The sequence below is a fragment of the Caloenas nicobarica genome, chromosome 4 (assembly GCF_036013445.1).
Source record: "Caloenas nicobarica isolate bCalNic1 chromosome 4, bCalNic1.hap1, whole genome shotgun sequence".
NCBI classification, from domain to species: Eukaryota; Metazoa; Chordata; class Aves; order Columbiformes; family Columbidae; genus Caloenas; species Caloenas nicobarica.
Window position 1 is genome coordinate 25,608,272 of NC_088248.1, and position 21,336 is coordinate 25,629,607.

The 21,336-nt window shown below is 40.5% G+C and overlaps 1 protein-coding gene across 3 annotated transcripts in view; it reads left to right on the forward strand.

Annotated features, from left to right (window-relative positions):
* LIN54 (lin-54 DREAM MuvB core complex component) overlaps positions 1 to 21,336 on the forward strand; it is a 40,371-nt gene that overhangs the window by 16,195 nt on the left and 2,840 nt on the right. For 2 of the 3 annotated variants that reach the window (XM_065633507.1, XM_065633508.1), the window contains exons 3-13: positions 5,919 to 6,039; positions 8,907 to 9,052; positions 10,564 to 10,719; positions 13,097 to 13,313; positions 14,075 to 14,148; positions 14,297 to 14,494; positions 15,546 to 15,637; positions 16,914 to 16,985; positions 19,405 to 19,507; positions 19,864 to 20,001; positions 20,637 to 20,839. In XM_065633507.1, the coding sequence (XP_065489579.1) occupies positions 5,919 to 6,039; positions 8,907 to 9,052; positions 10,564 to 10,719; positions 13,097 to 13,313; positions 14,075 to 14,148; positions 14,297 to 14,494; positions 15,546 to 15,637; positions 16,914 to 16,985; positions 19,405 to 19,507; positions 19,864 to 20,001; positions 20,637 to 20,839 (1,520 nt within the window). The remainder of the gene's footprint in view (positions 1 to 5,918; positions 6,040 to 8,906; positions 9,053 to 10,563; positions 10,720 to 13,096; positions 13,314 to 14,074; positions 14,149 to 14,296; positions 14,495 to 15,545; positions 15,638 to 16,913; positions 16,986 to 19,404; positions 19,508 to 19,863; positions 20,002 to 20,636; positions 20,840 to 21,336) is intronic. The other variant, XM_065633509.1, reaches the window with a different exon arrangement.

Consider the following 21,336-nt stretch of genomic DNA (forward strand, 5'->3'; position numbering starts at 1 on the left):
GTTTAAGTAAACTCTCTGAAAAAAACTTATACCTTTCTGTTCTTTTTCAAATGTTGTATGTTGTCTGCTTCAAATCTAGTTAAGCTTGTTAATAGTGATAGACTAGATGCTGTTGTAAGCCGGACACTTCAAGGTCCTGTTCCTGAACTCTAGCATGGATCTTGAGATATTTAAAACCAGAGAGAATCAGCTGGGATCTGAAAATGTATTGAAAAGACTTGGTTTATGACCAAAAGGTGCTGACTTTCATCTGATGTATGGCAGAACTATATGTGAGTGACTTTGTTACCTCCTGAGAGTGAAGGAAAAGTAGAACTCAATGCAAGTTATGGTGCGAAAATATGTATTTAACAGTCTAAATGAAATGATAAGTTAAACTCTAAAAACTGATTTACTGCATGTGAAATTTACAAACTCTTCAGTATGTTATGAGCTGAATGGTAAGTTCCCTATGGCAAGCAAATGAGAGCAACTGATCCCTTCACCAATTTCTGCTTTCTCCTTTTTGCTGCTACGTCATACCTTTAGAGAACATATTTAGTAATGACTGTTTGAAACATGTCAATTTTGTTAAGTGACTTGCATTGATAATTAATGGTACAGTGGTTATTACAGCTTTCAAAAAAGCCTCTGCTCAAACTCAGCATGGGAGCTTTTAAGAGTGGATTAGTTCCTGTTACTTGGCTTCAGTTGCTCACTGCCAAATGACAGATACAGGAAGCTGAAGAGAATATGACTTTGCTGTGATGTGCTTTTGCTTGCATGAGATGGCCTGTGCTGTCAGTGACTGAAATACAGTGACTTGGTGATTGCCCTCTGCTGTTTGTCACTAGGAATTCTAGAGATTCCTTAATACAGGCCATTACAAATGGTTTCGCATCCATTTGTAGGTGTAGTTAGTTGCAGTTTAAATTCACTTCATTGTGGTCTCTTCGCTTCCATTTGCAAAACAGATTGGTTTGTTAACATCTGGCATTCCTTTTTTTCCTGTAAGGAGAGGAGGAAGTAGAAATGAAAAGCAAGAAGGCACTTTTCATTTGGTTATAAATACCTGATACTGCAGGGAGGGTGATTATATTAGCACTTCCCAGACAGTGCTTTTCCTTGTAAGAAATTACTAAAGTATCAGAGGGATATATGAGGCTAGACGGGAGATTAATGGTCTACCCTATCATGAATGACAGGGGCATAACCCATGCCTTGAGTCCCTAGCATAGAAAATTAAGTCATGCATTTACCCCATCATCCCGAATGAGCCTCTTAACCTTTCAGTGAGTGGAAACAGAAGCTGTGAATGGCTCCCTGCCTCCCAAAGGTCTTGTGTAACTTACTTCTTCTGCCTTTGTGAATCAGGTATTTCAGATGCAAGGCAGCAGAGCAGTTTGACTTGGTGCTGAAAATCAAATTGGTAAAAATTAGCCTTAGAAGACAAAGAGCTCTCTTCAGTTCTCCTTACATTGTCACTGTTGTAGGGGCTTTGCAGATCATTAGAGAAACTCAATTAGCCTGGCTGTAATCTGACTGGGACATTTGAAATCTCAGCACTTGAGAAAAGGCATAAGTGATAGAGTTGAGCAAAATGTTCCTTGGAATCTGGCTCACTCTCTCGATTACAATTTTAGAGGTATGAGGCTGTGGCGTGTAAAATGTGGCATGACCCTGAGTTTCATCTATATCAAGAGGTTCATTACTGTCTCTCTTACTATAATCCTTGGCAGCTTGCCCTGATTTTTTTTTTTTAAATAACTGCCCTGGATGTCTGGACAAAATTACTGGACAAATGCATCTGCTTTCAGCCTGTGGCTCCTGCCTGCATACAGGCTTAAAAACAGTGATGTGCCTGCTGGTGTACTACTTAGTCCAAGTGTGTTAAGCAGGAGTTTAGCCTTGCAGATGACTCTCAACCAGATATCAAGACCTATCGCTGTTACTGTCACTAAGCTAGTCGAACTTGACTGTGTCTCGATGTGGTAACTGGCTTTGTGTTTCAGCAGTTAAATCTATGTGTCCATAGCATCATTGCTGCCATGTTAAGATAACTGCTAAGCCATCGTTGTGGTTTTGTCTTCTTGGAAAAGTGACCTTGTGCACTCCCTAACCTCAGAGCAAACTCCTGTTCCTAACTCAGTTTCTTCAGTTTATCTGAAATGCGCCACTTCTTCTCTTCTATTTCTGGAGTCCATGATTTTTCATATTATGGCAAATATAAATTACATAGGGTGTGCCTACATGGACAAGCTCTCATGAGGTCATTTAGGGAGTGGATTTTGTTAGTTTCTCTGTGGTAGCCAACTGTGTGTATTCAACCAGCAGTAAATGCAAGGTATGCATGTGCCTTTTTCTGTGTGAATAGAACATGGTTCGACAGCTGAAAAGCAAGTCTGGCCATAGAAACTTTCTAGTTCATTTGGTTTAGTGGAGAGTACTTAGCAAGACACAAACTGACCCTTTAAAATAAAGACTATTGCAGATAAATCTCTTCTGTAGGGGGAAGAAGGTCGGTGTGTGCTTCTAAATATATTTTTCTTCTGGAAGAGCTCATTGCCCCAGGAAATATTTTTGCAGTCTAATTCAAAGTTACTTGCAGAGAGCATGCTTGGCTTTCAGAGGCAGAGGAATAATGTGAAGCTCCTTGTGATTAGTACAGGCAATGGCAGAGGACTCCAAAGAATTTGCTCTGTTTGAAGCATCAAAGGGGCAGTCTGTCATCTTGGTCATTTCCTCTGGCCTCTCCAGTCTCTACTGCAATGGCCAGTGAGTTTCCCACTGATGCTTAGAAAAGTTCCTGCAGGCCGCTGGGTTTGTTGGCTCCAGCGGCAAAAACCTCAGAAAGGCTCCTTGGCAGCAAGTAAGGGCAGGAGTGCACTGCCTGCACTTGGGGCTGAGTGCTGTTCCTCACCTTTAACCAACCACCTTGGGGTTTTGCCATGTTTCCTAAGCCCTGAGGGGATTCAGTGGCTTGTTAGACTGTTAGACCTTCGTAGACAAACAGCTCACTCAGAAAGCAGGTGAGTATTTATTTGAGGAAGGCTATTGTAAGTTGATTCTGAGGGAAGCATGGCCACTGGTCTTGATTAGGTATAGTTTTGGGATTTTGATGATTTTTTTTTTTTTTTATACTTCATGTTAACAGGTAGCTAGTATTTTTACAGGTATTCATATAGGTCATTTAATGACTGTTACTGGGAAACAACTGCTGTTGTCCAGAGCCAGCTGTTTCTGCTGGATGTTGATCACATTCTCAGCCAGACTTTGCCCTTGCTTCGGAGTGTAAAAGCAACAGCAGCTGAGTTAACATAATACCTTATGGCAGGGTAAGATTAATTTCAGTAGAATAGAAATCTCAAATCCATCAAATTAAATGTGGGGAATTTATCAGAACTTAAAACTGTATGTAAATTTACCAAAAAAAAAAAAACTGATAAAATGCCTGCTCATCTATCAACTGTGTATGTACTAAGAGAACTGAATCCTTGAAATGGTAAAATGGCTTTGAGTTAAACTTGTAAACTGTCCTGTGAATGAAGCTTCCTTTTTCAAACAACTTACATCTATCCAAAAAGAGCTTCTTTTTCTTTTTTTTTTTCTTTTTCTTCCTTGTTTCATTTTAAGCCTTGAATACTGCATACCATCTAAAAGCAGTTAATGTGGCCTGGGTGCAACATTTTTGGGCAAACAACCTTTACCTGCCGATGGCCTGAGGCAGTGGTTTCCTCTGATAAACACTCATATTGTAACCACGGAGCTGCACGTGGGTTCCTTGACACGAAGTCTGTCTCTGTCGCTGCCCGGTGTTGGAGCTACTGGTTACTGGCTTCCCTGGCCTGGGCACAGCTCAGGTGTGCAGAGACAGCGTTTGCTTTCCACAGGGGGTTGGAGGGCTCCAGGGCCAGAGCATGGGGAGCTCCAGCATCCCCAGCTGTGCCGGGAGCGTGCAGCTGGGAGCCGAAACAGCCTCACGCCTGCTCTTTGCAGGGTGGCTGGTGAGTTCGTGATATGCTACTGAATATTTTGAATGTTTTGGCATTATTCTACTGTAAAGGAGGTGTTTTCAGTCAGCAAATTTTATAAATAGGACTTTGTGTAGGAAACCACAACATCCAGCCTACTCAGTTGCTTCATTTAAACACTTGCAACTTTCTCAGGCTGTTAAAAGTAGCTGTCATCTCTGTATCTGCATGTCTGTGAGATTTCTCCAGTTAGCTGCTTGAGTAACAAAGGCAGTTGTGTGCCTTTGATAGATGGCTCTCCACATGGATGCCCATGTCATGCCTCTGTGATATGGCTGGAGTCAGCGACTGGTGCCCACGGGCTGCAGCTGGGTGCGTGGGGGGGTGGGGGCGCAGTATGGGCCTGGCCTGTGGGGTGCGTCAGTGTAAGGGCTTAAGTAAAGCCTTCAGGTATTGCGTCTCAGGGAAGGTCTGAGTGGTAATCCCCATCTGCAGGCAACCTCTGTAGTCAATGGGTTAAAACAGTCTTTGAAGGAAGTAGACTTCTTAACTGAACTATTTGCCAGCTGGATGCTGGTGTATAGAAGCTATTAGGATAAATGCATCTGGTAGCTAACTTCTGTCAGTGTGGAAAAGGGGAAAAAGTATTGTTTAACTCTGAAGACTATAAACCCTGCTCGTAAAGATTGCAAGTTGAAGTGATCTGTCTCATTGAATTGCGCATAAATGCTTCTGGTCCAGCTGTATTTCAGGAGACTGGATCACGGAAGGAAAAAAAGACCCCCTTATACCTGGATGTAGCCAAATGATTTCTTCTTGGCTAGTGAGTACTCAAAATTTTCAGGGACTGATGATCCACATACTTCTTGAGAACTGTTGCAGAAGGCTGTTTCCCCATTTGCAGGATAAGTGTGCTGCTATGTCAGAACAGATCAAGAGAGGTTTCAGAGCAGTGGTTTTCATATTTAAACCACTCAAACAAGTTTTGTCCTGTCTGAAAAGGAAAAAACTCGTTTTAAAGCTTCAAATATTGAGACTTATGTATTTAACATTTTAGTATAGACAAATTGCATATAAGAAATAACTTCGGCGTCTTGAAGATGAGATATGTTTGCATAGAGAGAGACCTTAAATAAAACCTGTAAGGGATTTGGCTATCCTGCTTTAGTGGTTAGTTCTCTGAAGTGGCACAAATGATATCCTATGCCAGTGAAGTTACTTTTCCCTAGGTATCCCACAGCACAGACCTGGGCATGGATTCCAGAAATTCTTCTAAAAATAGCTTATTCACAAGCTACAGCATAGAGCAGCTCAAGCTGTGTGCCTCCTGAAGAGGGACCTTCAGCAGAAAAAAATAAAGACAATTACACTCTCACAATCCCAGCCCCCACCCACCACGTGTCACTCTGGGCCAATTGCAAAATCAGTCTCTGGTGTCTCCCTGTTCTTCATTGGATCTCTTCACTTTTGTCAGGCTGGCTGTCAAAGTTCTGACCTTCAGTTTCTGTTTCGCACCTGCAATTGGAGAAAATAAGTTGGGAAGAGCCAAGACATTGTTCTGTTAGACACTGTTCTGTTCCTTTACTTATCTCCAGGGAAGGAACTCACTTTATCTTCTAGCTTGAAGACTCTGAGGCCTCTGAGACTCTGAGGCAGATAGTTCCAAGATTTACAGATTGCAGAAGTTGTGCTAAGCAAACTTACTTATGCTAAGTGAGTTCTAGATAAGCAGTTTCTGACCAAGTTCTATAAGCACTGTACCCAGTAATTTAATAAGCTAAAGCAGTCTATTCCCTAACATCCTAGTTCTCCATAGAGAGAGATGGAGGTGGAATGTGAAATAGACAATTATTCTTCTAATTTTGTGTGCAGGTATTGATCTTTTTTTCTAGATATACTTAACAATGAAATAATTTAGATCCAAAGTGCTAAAGTAACTTTAGATCTTTTTTCCCCTCCATCTTTCAGATTGCAAAGAAGACTCGAACCCCAACTTCTGGCCCAGTCATCACCAAGCTGATCTTTGCAAAACCAATCAATAGCAAAGCTGTTACAGGACAGACCACGCAAGTGTCACCAGTCATTGCAGGTTGTACTTCTCTGACTTGTTTTGTTTTACCATTTTTAAAGGGTGTTCAAAGAGAGTGTGATTGCAGAAATTTTTCTGTCTCCATGATTCTACTGTAGTTTCTGTTGAAATACCTCAAGCAATTGAAAAAAACGTCAGCAGATAATTTGGTAGGTAGAAGCAGATAAATGCAGTGATTGGCACCCTTACACTTTGCTCATTTAGAATTATCTTTGTGATTGTAGCGTATGATCATTTTGCTTTCTCTGTAAATTGCTTTTACTTTTTGGATTTTAGAGAGGAGAAAAAAATACCTCACAGCCAGAGAAAAGGCTGCTCGATAAACAGAAGGTATTTGTAGATACCCTATGTAGATACAGAGTGGGAAAAGGAGACACTCTTGTATTATGGCTGGACTGAAATGTAATACATGCAAATAACAGGAAAAAGGTTTGAGTGAAAAAAGTGAATAAAGCTGTGTTGTTTCTGTTAAGTTGTTCACCTACTTCAAAAATAAGCGTCGTGGAAGTCTAAGAAGGTAATTAAGGCAAATAACGAATGGTTTGTCTCTTTAGAAAACAAATCTATGTTTGTGCCATTTAAAAACAACAAACACCAAAACAACAATAAAACCCAAAACAAACAAAAAAACCCTGCAGTGCAATCATTTGTTTATTATGGCAATGGGACTGATGTGTCACTTGATAAATACATCATTGCGTGTATGCAAGTAACATCCAAGCCATGTAAATTTTCTCGAAAGGACAAATGTAGGAAGCCAGAGTCATCTTCAGAGCTCGAAGGATGTCTTCAGCTGTTTCCGGATTGACCAATCCAAGTAGGCCTAAAGTCTGTTCCACATATTTAAATGAATTTATTTGTTAAGACTTTACAGAACTGGGGCTTAAGCTGGTTTTAAAAGGAATGCAACTGTCTCCTGTATTAAAAACTGTGACAGATACAAGTGAATCGCATATCATTGAAACATAATCTTTTCCTTGAGCTGTCAGACTTGCCTGCCCCCTGAAATCCCGTGTGTGTTCCTGGTGAAATGGGGATTTCCCATCCCACTCCCCAGTTTTCTTCTTTCTCAAACAACTCCTCACCAAATGTGCAGACCTGTAAATAACAAGATTGCTTCACTGTCTTTATAAATAATTGAATTAAGCTGTTTGTATGTTTATTAAAACAAACACTAAAACAAACCCAGAACATTAAAAACCCTGAAATGAGCCACTTGGAGCTGCAGTATGTTTTCATCTGGCAATAGGCGAAAATTGGTAAACAGCAAGGAACCACAACAAAAATAATATTAACAAGAGCATATTTTGAAGTTTGCCACTTGTGGAATGAAGGGAAATGTCCAAATCGCAACATACCTACATGATATTGACAAGCAGATCTTTTACAAAACAAATGAACTTCCAGCTTTTAAATTGGTATGTTGGAAAATCAAGAGTACCTGTTCCTGAACCTGTGAGATAAGATGAAGTGGGAAGTGAAGATGGTTCTCTAATTAAGAGGGAAATCTTTTTAAATACCTGCCTTTCCTCTCACCACCCCAAATAGCCAGCACAGCTTGTCATCTTTGAGACCTGGCATCACTTAGGGAAGGTGCAACACTTGCATGTTGTGTTTTGATTTTGTATGTGTGTTTTTGTTTTCAATTGCTTGGGAATTTCTGCAGACTGAGGTGGAAGTTGTAAATTTGAGAGACTTGTCAATGTAAGCAGCCAGTTTCTGTTTAGGAAGCTGATGACAAGGGACGCAGAGGGTGATGTAGTGAGAAAGGGAAAGCTGTCACCAGGAAAAAATGAACTTGAAGTGCTGAATACTGTAGACGGTAAAACTCCTACAGATTCTGACATTTTTCAGATTGCATGTGGCCTTAGCAGCTTCTGGCAACTATGTACCCTGCTACTTGGGCTGCACAGAAGTGAAGATTATTTTATAGCACATAGACCGTGGAAGAAGGCACCTTTCCATAAGGATGATGCTTTTTCCTGTTGGTTCCAGTTAATTTTGTTGTCCTATCACTCGCTGGTTTGGGATGGAAGAGTTATGCTGCTGTTCATTTCTTATTTTGATAAATTAAGTACAAGAGAATGAGTGACAGAGAAGCTATCACAGACATGAGTTTGAGCCAAAGCACAGCAGAGGAAAGCTCAGTGCTCAAGCACTCTTTGGAAAGAAACTTACATATGAAGAAAAAAGGAAAAAAAAAAAAACGTTTTCCACTCTGGAAGTTTTGCAATATTCCTGAGACTGGTTTAATGATTTGGAGTTGCTTGTTTTGATGTTTAACCTTTTTTGCCATTGTAGAAGCAGAGAGTTTGTAGAGTTACACCAGCACCCTTATTTTCACAGGAGTGTCATATATTCTGTTGGGCAGTGAAAAAAAACATAAGCACAAAGAGAAGAATAAAGAGTTGAGTGTAGAGAGACGAAGCATCTTTTGATCACTGTAAGGCAGCTTGTTTCTACCGGCTGGGGTTTTAACAGGAAGCAGCCCCTCGCAGATGCCCAGTTTCTCTGGGCCTTGGCAGCAGCCCAGGGAGTTCCTAGGCTGGAGGTTCATGCACCATGCAGGTGTTTTGAAGGTCTGCGTGCCTCAGGATGCTACACTGTCTTTAAAGAATTTTGCAGCTGAATGTCACAGAAAACTTAATGTACATTTCAGGTTTTTTAAGCCCAAGTGAACATCTTTTTATTTGCAATAGTGATGATTATTTTCTCCTTTGCTTAATCTAAAAGAATGCTGATGTCCTTCCTACTAGGTAATACAATCAGAAGCATGGATCGATTGTGTGATACGCAGAGAAAAGTTTGCTTTAAAAGTTAATGTGAACAGGGATAACTTGAGCTGATGATATCTTCATTGTTTATAGGTAGAGTTCTTTCGCAGTCCACTCCAGGAACACCACCAAAGACAATAACTATTTCTGACAGTGGAGTAATTGGATCATCTTTGAGTACCACAACACAACAGACACCGAATAAAATAGCTATCTCACCACTCAAATCCCCTAATAAGGTAAGTACCTGGTTCTGGCTGCAGCCATCTATCCCTCATGCACAGTGGTCTGAATGGAGCTCTCTGTCTTTGCTACAAGCTCTTTATGATCCCACTGCTCTAGAGTCTCCATTGTGCATCATGATGCTCTGTGGTAATGGCCTAAGCTTGACTTCTTTGCAATTGGCTCCTTTACTGTTGTTATAAATAAATAAGCATTACTGCATTAATTTCCTATTGCTGCCAGTTCTTGCCATTCCCCAAGCATCCATACTGACGACAGCTGTTTTCTCTTAGCCAAGCACTCAAACAGTGGTTTTTTTATGCCTTTTTACAAAATCAACAAACTGTTTGAGACCTCAGTGATGTTAATAGGTTAGCACTTATTAACCATTGTCTGCTAGTGCTTGTATAATTTAGACTTCTCTAATCACGCCTGAAGTAAATGAGACTTGCAGTGGTCCTTGACAAGTACAGAGCTGGAGACTGGAACAGGTGGGCAATAAATAGAAAAGGTAACTCATCCATCATAAGCTGCATTATGGATGAGTGTCATAGTGATGCTTTTATTTTAGATTTGATAAAATCCTCTTGAGAAGAGGAATATTGTTGGAGAAATAATGAGTCTGCGGGTGGAACCAAGATGCATAATGCACGCAAAATAAATATTATATAAAAACTGACATAAGACTAAAGACTTTCTTAGTATGGCTGTGCTTTAGCTATGTAATATTATACAAATGAAGTGAAAGACTTGTTTGAGAATTATTAGTGAGGGAAGCAACATGGGGAAGAAGTTTAAAAAAAAAAATCTAGAATAAAAATTAACAAGGAGTGGGGGTGAAAAGACTCCTTAGAGTTACATCTTGAAATAACTGTAGACAAGCAATTACAAGTATCTTTTTAAAGCAAATTATTTTAAAAATTGGTAGTTTTCTTAAAGAAGGAAATTTAGAAAAGTAAAGAACAACCTTGGAAGGGGTGTGGATATATAGAATAGAGTATTCAAACAGTGCACTTTGCAGAAATGCAGTCAGAAAACTGTATACCTACAGGAATCTGGAAAACAGATTGAAAATACTGATGTTCTTATACTTTGGCTGAATCAATAGCATAAAATGAGATACTTTTTTCCTTTCCACAGCCCTCCTTTAAAACCTTGTGTTTATGATGAAATAGTCATGGTGCCAGTTATAAAGCTGCTGTTCAGAAAATCCATCTTGACCAACAACAACAAAGAAAGGAAAAAAAAAAAAAAAAAAGAAACAAAACCCAGAAGTAGTGCTAGCTTTCTGCAGGGGTCTTTCAGTGCTGGAAACCAGCAATGCCGTGAAGATTCTTGTTAAAAAACTTGTCTATGTGCTGCTGTTGCATGGTCAGACCCACGTGACTTGTGATTAAATACGGCACCCTTGTTCACAAGAAGAACTCTACCTATGGAGAACTGTACTTCAATGAGGAAGGGCATGTGTATGTACAGGGTCTTCTATGCTGTGCAGAGATTTAAACTGCTTCTTTGTTTTGCCAAGCAGCTAACAGTGGTGTCAGTGGCTTCGCAGCCTCCTAACTCCCCCCAGAAGACGGTGGGCGTCCCACTGAATGTAGCGTTAGGACAGCAGATCCTCACAGTGCAGCAGTCAGCACCCTCCTCCCCTGGGAAGCCCGTAGTCAACCACACAACCGCCCAGGTACAGCCTGACTTTCCTTTGTCTTCTAGCATGTCTCCATCTTGTCTAATCACTTGAAGGAAACTGGAGTGCTGAACTGCATGTTGGCAGTGGTCAGTCCCAATGTGTTCTTGTAATAGTGTTTGCTTAATTGGCAAAAGCATTGCCCTGAGGAGCATGTGGTTCTGCAGTTGAGGGGTACAAACCATTGCAAGCGAGTACAAGGGCGTGTGGTTAGAAAGCAGCTTTCCAACCTGGAAAGCCCCATAGTTCTTATCTCTATATGTTGACTCTCCCAAGTCATCTGAAAGGCTTCCTGTGATATGATGAACAGTTCCTTGGGTGGTTCTGTCTCTTCTACTGGTGTTTCTGTGCTGCTGAGTAGGGCTGCTTTCCAGGTATTTGAGGTTTGCAACAATGGAGTTTGTATTCTTCTGGTAAAGATCTGCATAAGCAAGACACTGTGGTCTGAGACCTACAGAATTAGAAATTACTGATTTCTTTTGTCTCAGTTCTAGAAAAACATCAGGGTTTTCCATAATAGCTTTGATAAATTGATTTGCATTAATGAATGACAACACAAAACACCTCTGCAGTTCTTGTTTTATTCCTCTTTTGTAATTAGGTGAATCTTTTTCTGTCTTAAAATCCGTATTCCTGTTTTTGGTAAGCACGAAGGGGTTGTGTATGAGTGTAAGTAACCTGAGTGGATATAGCAGGGAGTGGACACAGTTGCACGTACAGCACAAGACCAGAGACTCGGACAGATTTTGCCAGTCTTATCTTAATGATACAGGTGATAATTGGAATGATGATACAAACACATGGACGCTAGCATGATTTGAGGTGGGTTTTTTTTTTCTTCAGAGTGAAACTGGCAAAGTTGTCTTTTTAAAACAGTCATTAAAAGGTTAAGTCTACTGGAAGCACCATAAGTGACAAAACAGAGATACCTGTGTGTTATATGTATTCAGTTCTGATCCAAAGCTATCTGAAACCACAGGGTTTTACCTGTCTCTTCACTGGCCTCAAGACCATGCCCTTTGAAGAACTGTGACTTGAATTTTACAATTTTCCCAGTTGTCCTTAGATGGCAGCCACTAATTTGTGTGCTAGAAGGAACTTTGTCCATGTTGATCTCCCTGTGATAATACTTATGCTGTGACTGTGCTTGCAGATAGTGCTTATTTTGAATTGCTCTGAGTTGTTGAGGTTTCAGTATACTAAAAAACCAAACCAAAACAAAAACCAAAACAAAACAAAAAAACCCAAACCACCACCAAACAAACAAAAAACCCTAACAACAACAAAAAAACCACCTTCTTGAAAAGACTGGGTTTATATTTCCAGTAAAATACATGCAAATTGAGATTGCAGTCCTGTAGCTGCTGAAAGCTGGAGAGCTGGGAAAATGTTCTAATAAATAGTCACATCATACTATCAACCAAATTTAATACTAAAACTTAATGACAATTATATCTTTAATATCAAGATACTGAGAATAAAAAGCTGAGCTCCAAATAAAGTTAGATGGAAGGAGAAAGATAAGGAATAAACCAAGATTTGAGGTTATGAGCAAGGCTGGAAAAGGGGGCCATTATCAAACAAATATACTTACGTGTGTAAATAAAATAAACATTTACTCGTTATCATTTTGTAGTTCAAGAGAAATTGAAAAGATGAAGTCTTGCAAATTCCGGGTTTATCATTACCCTAGCTGTGAGGCAGTACAGATCTGACGAATTCTCCTTCTTTCTCCTTTTTGCTTTTTTTCTTATTACATTTGTTTTGTTACTCTTCATTGTTCTTGCTTCTTTCATTTCTCAGCTTCTCCTTTCTTTCTCATGTCTTCAGCTATCAGTTTATGAACTCTGTTCCATTTCCTCGTCAGGGGTTGCACAGTGAATTCTGCATATTAATCACAAACAGTTTTAACAGCGTGGACCTGTACACACAGAGAAATTGTGCCTCAGCCCAGTATGAACAGTTCTGCAAAGAGTTCTTACCATGTTTTAATTAGTAGGAATATTTCTAGGTTTGTTTGTTGCTCAATTTTTGCATACAAACTAAGCGATGTTCTCTGTGGGCAACTGAAGTGTTACTCAGCAGACTTTGTGTCTGATGAAGTAGACTGAGCCACTCATGCAAATATTAGTTTACTCTGGTGTTTGGTGTAAAGCATTGAAAATGGAACTGAGTTTGCTTTGCTCTGAGCTGTTGAGAGGCATTTAATCTCTTCACATCTGTTTTACTTTTGAAAGCAAAAACAGGGCTGACTTGCTTCTCAAGGATACATATGGATTAAGGAGTTGCTCAGTAACAAATTGAGGAATAAACAAGCCGATGTTTTTTCTGCCTTTGTACAAATAACTTTGTGCTATCTGTTTTGGCTTAACAGGCTGTGAAATCAGCAGTACAGACCATTACTGTAGGCGGAGTGGGTGCATCTCAATTTAAGACAATTATTCCCTTGGCAACCGCACCCAATGTTCAGCAGATTCAGGTACCTGGAAGCAAATTTCATTATGTCAGACTTGTTACTGCCACAACAGCCAATAGTTCAACCCAATCGGCCAGTCAAAATCCCAGTACAAATACACAGCCTCTTCAACAGGGTAAGTATGGGTACTGATGTATTGTCTGAAATAAGTTTTTCGGGCTTTTTTTTCTTGTTTGTTTTGTAAGGATTAAAATGAGTACATAACAGATCTTTTAAGACTGCCAGACACACTTGGTTTTGTGACAGACTCGCACAGATTTTTGAAAGGTTTCATATTCTAGTGTTACCTCTAGTTTTGTGTGGAAATGCTTCTCTGTGTCAAACTGCTCTGTAGTTGGGCCTGAATCCTTGGACCAGTTTAGGTTGCTTTTCCCTAGTTTACTAGCTTTGTGGCTGACTCATGTCAAGTCTCGCATCCGCTGTATAAAAAGTGTGAAGCCAGGGCGGCCCACAAACATACTGCCAAAACTCAGCAACATGAAGATCCTTGCATGTAAAATGCTTTAGAAGCACCAGATGTTTCTCCTTGTTTCTGTCCCTGCTTTCTAGAGTTGTGATGGAATAAAAGATTTCAAACCAAGCTGTGATTTTTGTATTCTCCTCTTGCTAAGGGAAATCCAGTGTCCAGAGGAGCTCAGCACCCAAGCTGGTTTTTAAACCATTGCTGTGAAACATGTGGACACACCCTTGTGCAAATACCTGTTTACAAAGGTGTTATTTAGACATAAGTGTTATGTGCCATGAGTTCAGCCAGTTAATCTCAGTGCATAGTTACAGTATTAAGTATCTTTGTGTTATGCGCATGTGAAAGTCTGGAAGACTGAACTGTGGACTTTGAATAATGTGTGTTGCTGTGATGTTGTTTCCTGATACCAGCAAAGCCAGTGGTGGTGAACGCGACCCCAGTGCGGATGTCTGTTCCCATAGTGCCAGCACAGACTGTGAAACAGGTGAGCTAAATGTAAAAGGCATATTCCTGACTGACTTTGGATGGAGAAAAAAAGTCTGCTTTCAACACCGTAATGAATTTTTCTATTAATAAAAGTGCATTCTGAATCAACAAAGCAGTGATTTCATAAAGAACTCTTTTATTGCCAGGTGGTTCCCAAACCAATCAACCCAACTTCCCAGATAGTTACTACAAGTCAGCCCCAACAAAGACTTATCATGCCAGCCACTCCACTGCCACAGATACAGCCCAACCTCACCAACCTCCCGCCAGGCACTGTACTGGCACCAGCACCTGGCACAGGAAACGTTGGCTATGCAGTCCTTCCAGCTCAGTATGTCACACAGGTATGGCATTAATTCAGAGATAAACAAGGAAATAGGGCTGGTGTGGAACATAACTACCTGCCTGTTAAAGGTTCTTGCTCCCTAACCCAGGTCTAGGGATTAGGTTTTTACTTTTTGCCAAGATCTGGCCAACATTGAGAGTGAAAAGGAGAATAAATGAAATGTTCTGCTGAAGGCCAACCAGCCAGTCTGTACAAAGAAAGATCCTGTCAGCTCATGGCATTAGTAGCACCAGCCTCATTTCTGGTTCCCTTTTGGTTTTGTCACAGCTGCAGTTTGTCCCTGAAGACTCTTGCCATGTCCTTCCAGTCCACTTCTACAAATCTGACCTTAAACTAAATAATACCATTTGTTGGAACTCTTCCCAGAGGGTTTGTGTTCCAGACACAATCTGTCCACTTTGAGCCGGCCCCAGTAGGTCTGTATCTCGTTATGTTCCAATCTGTCTTCAGAACCTGTCCCAGCAGGAGAAAATGGCTGTGTGTAGGTAATCCAAAAGTAGGTAGCCGAAACCAGTGTTGTTTGGCAGGTTCTTATGAGGTTTTGGTTGGTTGGTTTTTTTATGAGAAAAACAAACTGTCAGTCCACGTCTGCAGAGAAGTTAGAATGTAAATAGCTTTACTTGCATTTATTTAATTCTGTAATAAGTGGCTTGTAGATTAAGGAAGCTACTAAAGTAATTTGTGCAGGAAGCAATCCTGCTCTATTGGGGGCAGGGTTGCTTAGGAAAAGAAGTGGGGAAATGAGCATGTTTTTAGAAGCTGGAACTGTTTGTGGTCTGAATGTTTCTGTGTGTAGTTTCTGTGTTATTTGTATAGTTGTGCACACTGTAATAGAGAACAAAAATATCATCTAAAATAAAGTTTTATTGCAGAGTCTGAAGGCAGGAGGTTACTGCCTGGTCCAAGTTCTGCAAATTTCTAAAACTGTGCTTACAAGCATATTACTTTTATAACAATATCTGGAAAGCTAATTAAAAGACTAGCTATAAATCCCCTTGTGGATACTTTAATTTATTTTATGTTACACATTAACCTTTTTGTTTTGTTAGCTACAGCAATCATCCTATGTATCTATAGCGAGCAACACTGGCTTTACAGGGACATCTAGTATCCAGTCCCAAGCACGGCTACCATTCAATGGGTGAGTGTTTTGCGAAGAGATTAAAAAAAAAAACAACACCACACAATGCACCACCTGCTGAATGAGCATCTTTCCATTATAAGGAAGGGTGGGGCTGAGGTGTTGGGGTTCGGTTTGGGGGGTTTTCCAAGAAAATCAAGTATACTGTGGTGTGATTATTATCTCTGAGTAAACAATGTGGATCTGTCTAACAATTGAGCCAGTCTCTTGGTGAAATCTGTGTTTTCCTTTCTGTTTTTTGAACTTGTATAGCAGGAAAATGACCTGAAAGCTCCCTGTTGCTCATTCTTCATTTTGCATGCGCACCAGGATCTGTAGGCCTCAACTATTTTTTAACATCGCTTGAAAGAGGTGCTAGACAATATAAGAGCAAGATATTTAGCACATGCAGAAATCTAGCCAAATAGCAAAATTAAACTAAAGCCCAAAATGGATCCTGATAGGAGGCTTTGGGTTTTTTCAGTCTTGTATTTTTAATTTAAGGATGAAAATAACAGCTAACTTGTGTGGTGTGGTTTGTTTTTGTTTGGTGGGGTTTTTTTGTTGTTTTTTGTTTGGTTGGTTGGGTTTTTTTCCCTTCACCAACCCAGCAGACTTAGCTGTTCTGCACACTCCTTTTGTGTTATTGTTTGCTGGAAATTGTAAATGCTGAGGTGATTTTTGTTGCTGCAAACTAATCCCAAATCCAGATGCAGCTATTGAAAAAAATGGATTGGATTTAATCTCCCTGGTATTACGTGCAGAAATTGCTGGATAGGGATGGAATGAATCTCATGAAAAGCGATTAGTGACACAAAATCTGAGTTTTAAGAGCAGTTAAAGCCTGTGTCTGATATAAAATTTATCTGTAAACTGAATGCCATGTTTTGTCTTGCTTTCCTGTTATTTCGGAGGGATTTATTTTTTTTTTAATCCAAATAGAACAAAAGGAAAGGCACAATCATGTTGTGTGAACGTTGGTTGGATCTAGACCCTCTGCATGTAGGGAGTCCTGCAGAGGTTTTCTGATTCCAGTTTTTGGTTATGATGCTTCCTGTAGCTTTAAGCCTCATTTGTACTTTAGGCATGCAGCCAGATTTGCAGCAGATAACCCAGGCCTTACTATATTGGAAAGGCACTATATATAATAGGTACTTAAATGCAGTCAGCCAAAAACCTAATGCAAGAGGAATATAATGCTTTTTTCGAAGTTTGTTTATGAGCCACTTACTTGAAAGTAAAATAGGAAGAAACTCATAAACATGTGTATATAAATGCACTTTTTTCTCCCCCACAGAATAATTTCTTCTGAATCTGCAAACCGCCCCAGGAAGCCTTGCAATTGTACCAAGTCTCTATGTTTGAAATTGTAAGTACAGCTTGGTTTTCTGCTTGGTGATTTTTTGTTTTTAAGCCTTTTTTTGACATCACAAATTTATGCTAAGAATCAATATAATGTTTTTACATATGTCAGAAATATTATATCTAGATGCTGATTTAAGCTTGCTGTTGATATCAGTGGAGATGACGCAGTGCCTATGCCATTTTGCAACTCCAATGAGCTATATACACCCTAACATTATAGAAATTTCTAACCTCATAGCCTTGTGCATGGTGGAACGAATTCTGCTCAGCAGATGGAGTTGTGGTGGTGTTGTGAGTAAGATGACATCCCATGGTATCATCTTTGGGCATCTATACTTCGGTGAAGCACATCAGTAATGCCATGCTGTATCAAGTAATTTAGAAAAACTAGGCTGTGCATCTTTTCTTAAATGATTGAATAAACAAGTGATTCTTCACTGATAGGTCTGAGTCTTGCTCATCCTCATGAGATATTTTGCTTTTCCATTCAGTGTTTTTGTAACAATTTGACATAAAAGCATTTTAAATAGAGGAAATGGTGGGGTTTTTTAACTTGAGGCAAAGTCGGTTTACCCATTTCTGGGACAATATCAAGAGGAGATACTGAAATTTATCTGTGGTTCCCTGAATCGTAGACAATGAAGAGGAAGTCAATGGTATGCTACTCTAAGGGAAAGTGATGCAACAGTATCTGAACCCAAGTTAAGTGTGTTTAAACTTTTCAGCTTGGGTTTCTCTTCATGTGACACATGCCACCTCTATGTGGGGAGGTGTGCTCTGTGCCTTCCTAGCCTCAAATTGTCTGTTGCACCAGAGACATGGTAAACGGGAAGACACGTAGCTGTTTCTTTAAACTTTTTACAACATATGTGACTGATTTCATAGTGCCAAAATATGTTAGATGCTTAGAGTTTTCCCACTTATTTTAGTCTTTGACACCTGAATGCTCTAGAAATTCTGGGAGAACAATGGCAATGCTGGTGATGCTTTGCACCTTCAGGATGCTGTTTTGAAACAAATTTTTCTTGTGAGTTACTGTAATTATATCTTTAAGTGGCTAGGCATTGGTGCAGAGCAAATGTCTAATTCACTGTGGTAAATATGCCTTTTCATTACTAAAACGTTTTCCTGTCTGAAATGGGAGTTGCTTTTTCCCAAATGAATGTTGAAGGTAGGCATATAGCCTATTCCTTAAAGAACTTGTCCAAGTTATTTGCTCACTGATCCTCTGGGTTGATACTGGCACTGTTTGTTTTGGAAACCAGAACCATTCCAGTACTGAATTTTAAACAGGACAGAAAGGACAGCTATTACAGATTGTAAAAGCTTTTCATGTAGTTTGTCCCTGGGACCATTCGGGATGCTAAAAATCACCAAAATGCAATTTGACCAGATGGAGGGTTGTCATGGGCTCCAGGGCAACCCTAATCTAGGTCCTGTAGTGTTCCCAGGGCAGGCCACAGGAAGCTAGTTTTGCAAATGGTTTAGGCTCCTAAAAATGAACACACACTCCCAGCAGCATCTGAAAAGCAGCTAAGAGGGTCTGCAATTTCCACCAGCTATAGCTGGAGGTGATACTGGAAGCATTGAAACCTGCCAGAGTTTGTCATGGCCCAAAGCCATGTTTGAGCTGGGAATGAATGTGGTTCTATAATGCGTCATGCCTGTGGGGTGGTGGGATCCTGGTTTTTGGTAGGAGGTAGCAGAGGTGCATAAGAGGCATGGCAATGTGATTTGCTTTCCTGTCAATGTTTTGCTGCTTTTTATTCACATACTTGTCCCATTAAAAAGTCTTTAGCTACAGCTTTATCCCCATTCAGATCCTTTCCCCTAGTTACCTGTGCTTCAAAGCCTATGAGGTGTATCACTTGTTAGTCCTTTTCTATTCTTCCATCACTGCTTTGGCGAACTCTGCCTCTGTTCACAGCTGCAAACAGCTTATGGGCAAAACGAACAAAAAAGTCTCTTTGGTGTATTAGCTTTCCTGTTGATTGGCACTACAATTGCTTGCCTTTTGTTTCAGCTGTAGGAGAGCCCCTGAAGGCTGACTTGAACTGACTACTAGGTGGCTACGGCAGGATGGCCCTTGAGATGTGGGTCAGCCACCTAGGAGTCGCCCTAGAAAAAAGTCTCATTAGTTTCTCTTGCTGTGCTATGGGATTCTGAGCTATGTGAACATCAGTTCAAACAGACACCCCTGAGCTACACCTGTATCTTTAGACTGCAGCTAGGCCTGCTCTAGAGGATTTAGGCCTTGCAATGAGGCTTACACCACTTGTACACGTGGAGTTGAGCATAGGGCCGCCCTTACCCTTATTGTTGTGTGTGCATATTGCCAGACTAGGAACTTCTGCTACTGCCATCAGTATTAACAACAATGTAATAGTCATGTTTTCAAATGCCTTCTGCATCTTCTGTTTCAGGTACTGCGATTGTTTTGCAAATGGTGAATTCTGCAATAACTGCAACTGTACAAATTGTTATAACAACCTGGACCATGAAAATGATAGGCAAAAAGCAATAAAGGTGAAGGGTCTTTTTTTGTTTATGGTTTGTTGGTTGGGTGGTGGTGGTAGTTGTTGTTTTCTTTCTTTTCCCTTGCTTCCCCACTTCTGAAGTTGAAGAGCATGTTCCCATTTGTACAGATTTTGGTATGCTCATACAGAGCATTGCAATGGGACAGCTGACCTTTTGGTTTGCCTCCAAAGACAGCTGGAATGAAAGCTGTATAGCTCGTGCCTTCTGAAGCTACAGTGTGGGGCAGAAGTGGGTGTATAATTCCCTGATCTCCTCCTACATGTGCAAGGCTTAAGTTCTTTTATTGTACCTCTAAATTCTGCTCCCCGCATGCAGTGACTGACCCTTTGGGTCTGCATTGACAGGCCTGCCTTGACAGAAACCCTGAAGCCTTCAAGCCCAAAATAGGGAAAGGAAAGGAAGGAGAATCAGATCGGAGACACAGCAAAGGGTGTAACTGTAAACGCTCAGGATGTCTCAAAAACTACTGCGAATGTTATGAGGTATGATGCGTATTACTTCTTCCCTTTAGTGCTGCAACTTCTCAGATTTGCTTTGTCTAGTCTTCATATTGCTGTAATTTTTTCGGTTTATCTCTTCCTTCAGCAGTTTGCATGTAGAAAGCTATGTATGTGCAAAATTGATCATTTCTGTTGTAAAGGTTAATTTTAAACCATGTAGCAACTTTAAGCTCAGGCTTGGATTTGTCCTTTACTGAAGAGCAGTATTTCCTAAAGAAATCTATTGCACCAAATCCCTCAGAGGACTGGGATAGAACACGCCTGTGGAAGACAAAGGCAAAAGTTGTTGTTGTTGCATCAGCTAAGTGATCAGTCTGTGGATGTAGAAACCGTGGCAGACTGACCTTTCTCATAGCTCAACCACCTAATTTCCACCAAAACCAGTAGGTTGGTGAAGAAACGGATGAGTGGGAAACCATTGATTTGCATTTGATTCAAGTATACATTCTGGGAAGATATCTCAGTTTGAGGTGAGAATTTAAAGAGAAAACTACTACTTGGGGGTTTCTTCTAGTGGCTAATTGATAACAGATTAAAATAAGATCTTTTTGTTGTGGCTCGTCATAAAAGGAGTAAAAGTTGCAACAGGTTTCTTACGTTTTGTTTGCTTCTTTCAGGCAAAAATCATGTGTTCTTCCATATGCAAATGCATTGGCTGTAAAAATTTTGAAGAAAGCCCAGAGCGAAAGACATTGATGCATTTAGCAGATGCTGCAGAAGTTAGGGTCCAGCAGCAGACAGCCGCAAAGACCAAGTTATCTTCCCAGATCTCAGATCTGCTGACAAGGCCAACACCAGCACTCGGCAGTGGTGGGGGCAAGTAAGTTAATGCAGCACCCGGTTCAGTTGCTTCTAACGTGTATGTCCCTGTCACCTTTGAATGTTATCTGCATAAGTTGTAGGAGCAGGAGCACTCAGGTGAATGGAGCCTTTTTTTCATGCAGCCGTGTTTTCTGTGGAACCTAGGGTATGCCAAACTTGGTTGTGTTCAAGCATGTAACAAAGCATTGTCTTCTCATGGTTGCCCAGGTGCTCACAGCAAGCAGGACGTACAAGTGTCTCATTTACTGAGAGGATGTAATCCTTGAGCTGCCCTTAGAGTAAAAGCTGGAGAATTGTTTTATGTACCTGGGAATTTCAGAGTCTACTTCAAAATGTACATGAATGGAGGCAGGCACCAAAGCCCAATGGCCCACCAGTTCATTGGACTGTAACTGTGGCTTATTTGTTCCCTGTTGGTTGTCTAAAGGCACTTGGAAGCGACAGGACAGATGAAATCTCATGAGTCCTTGTACTAAAAAGTTGCCCAGCCCTGGA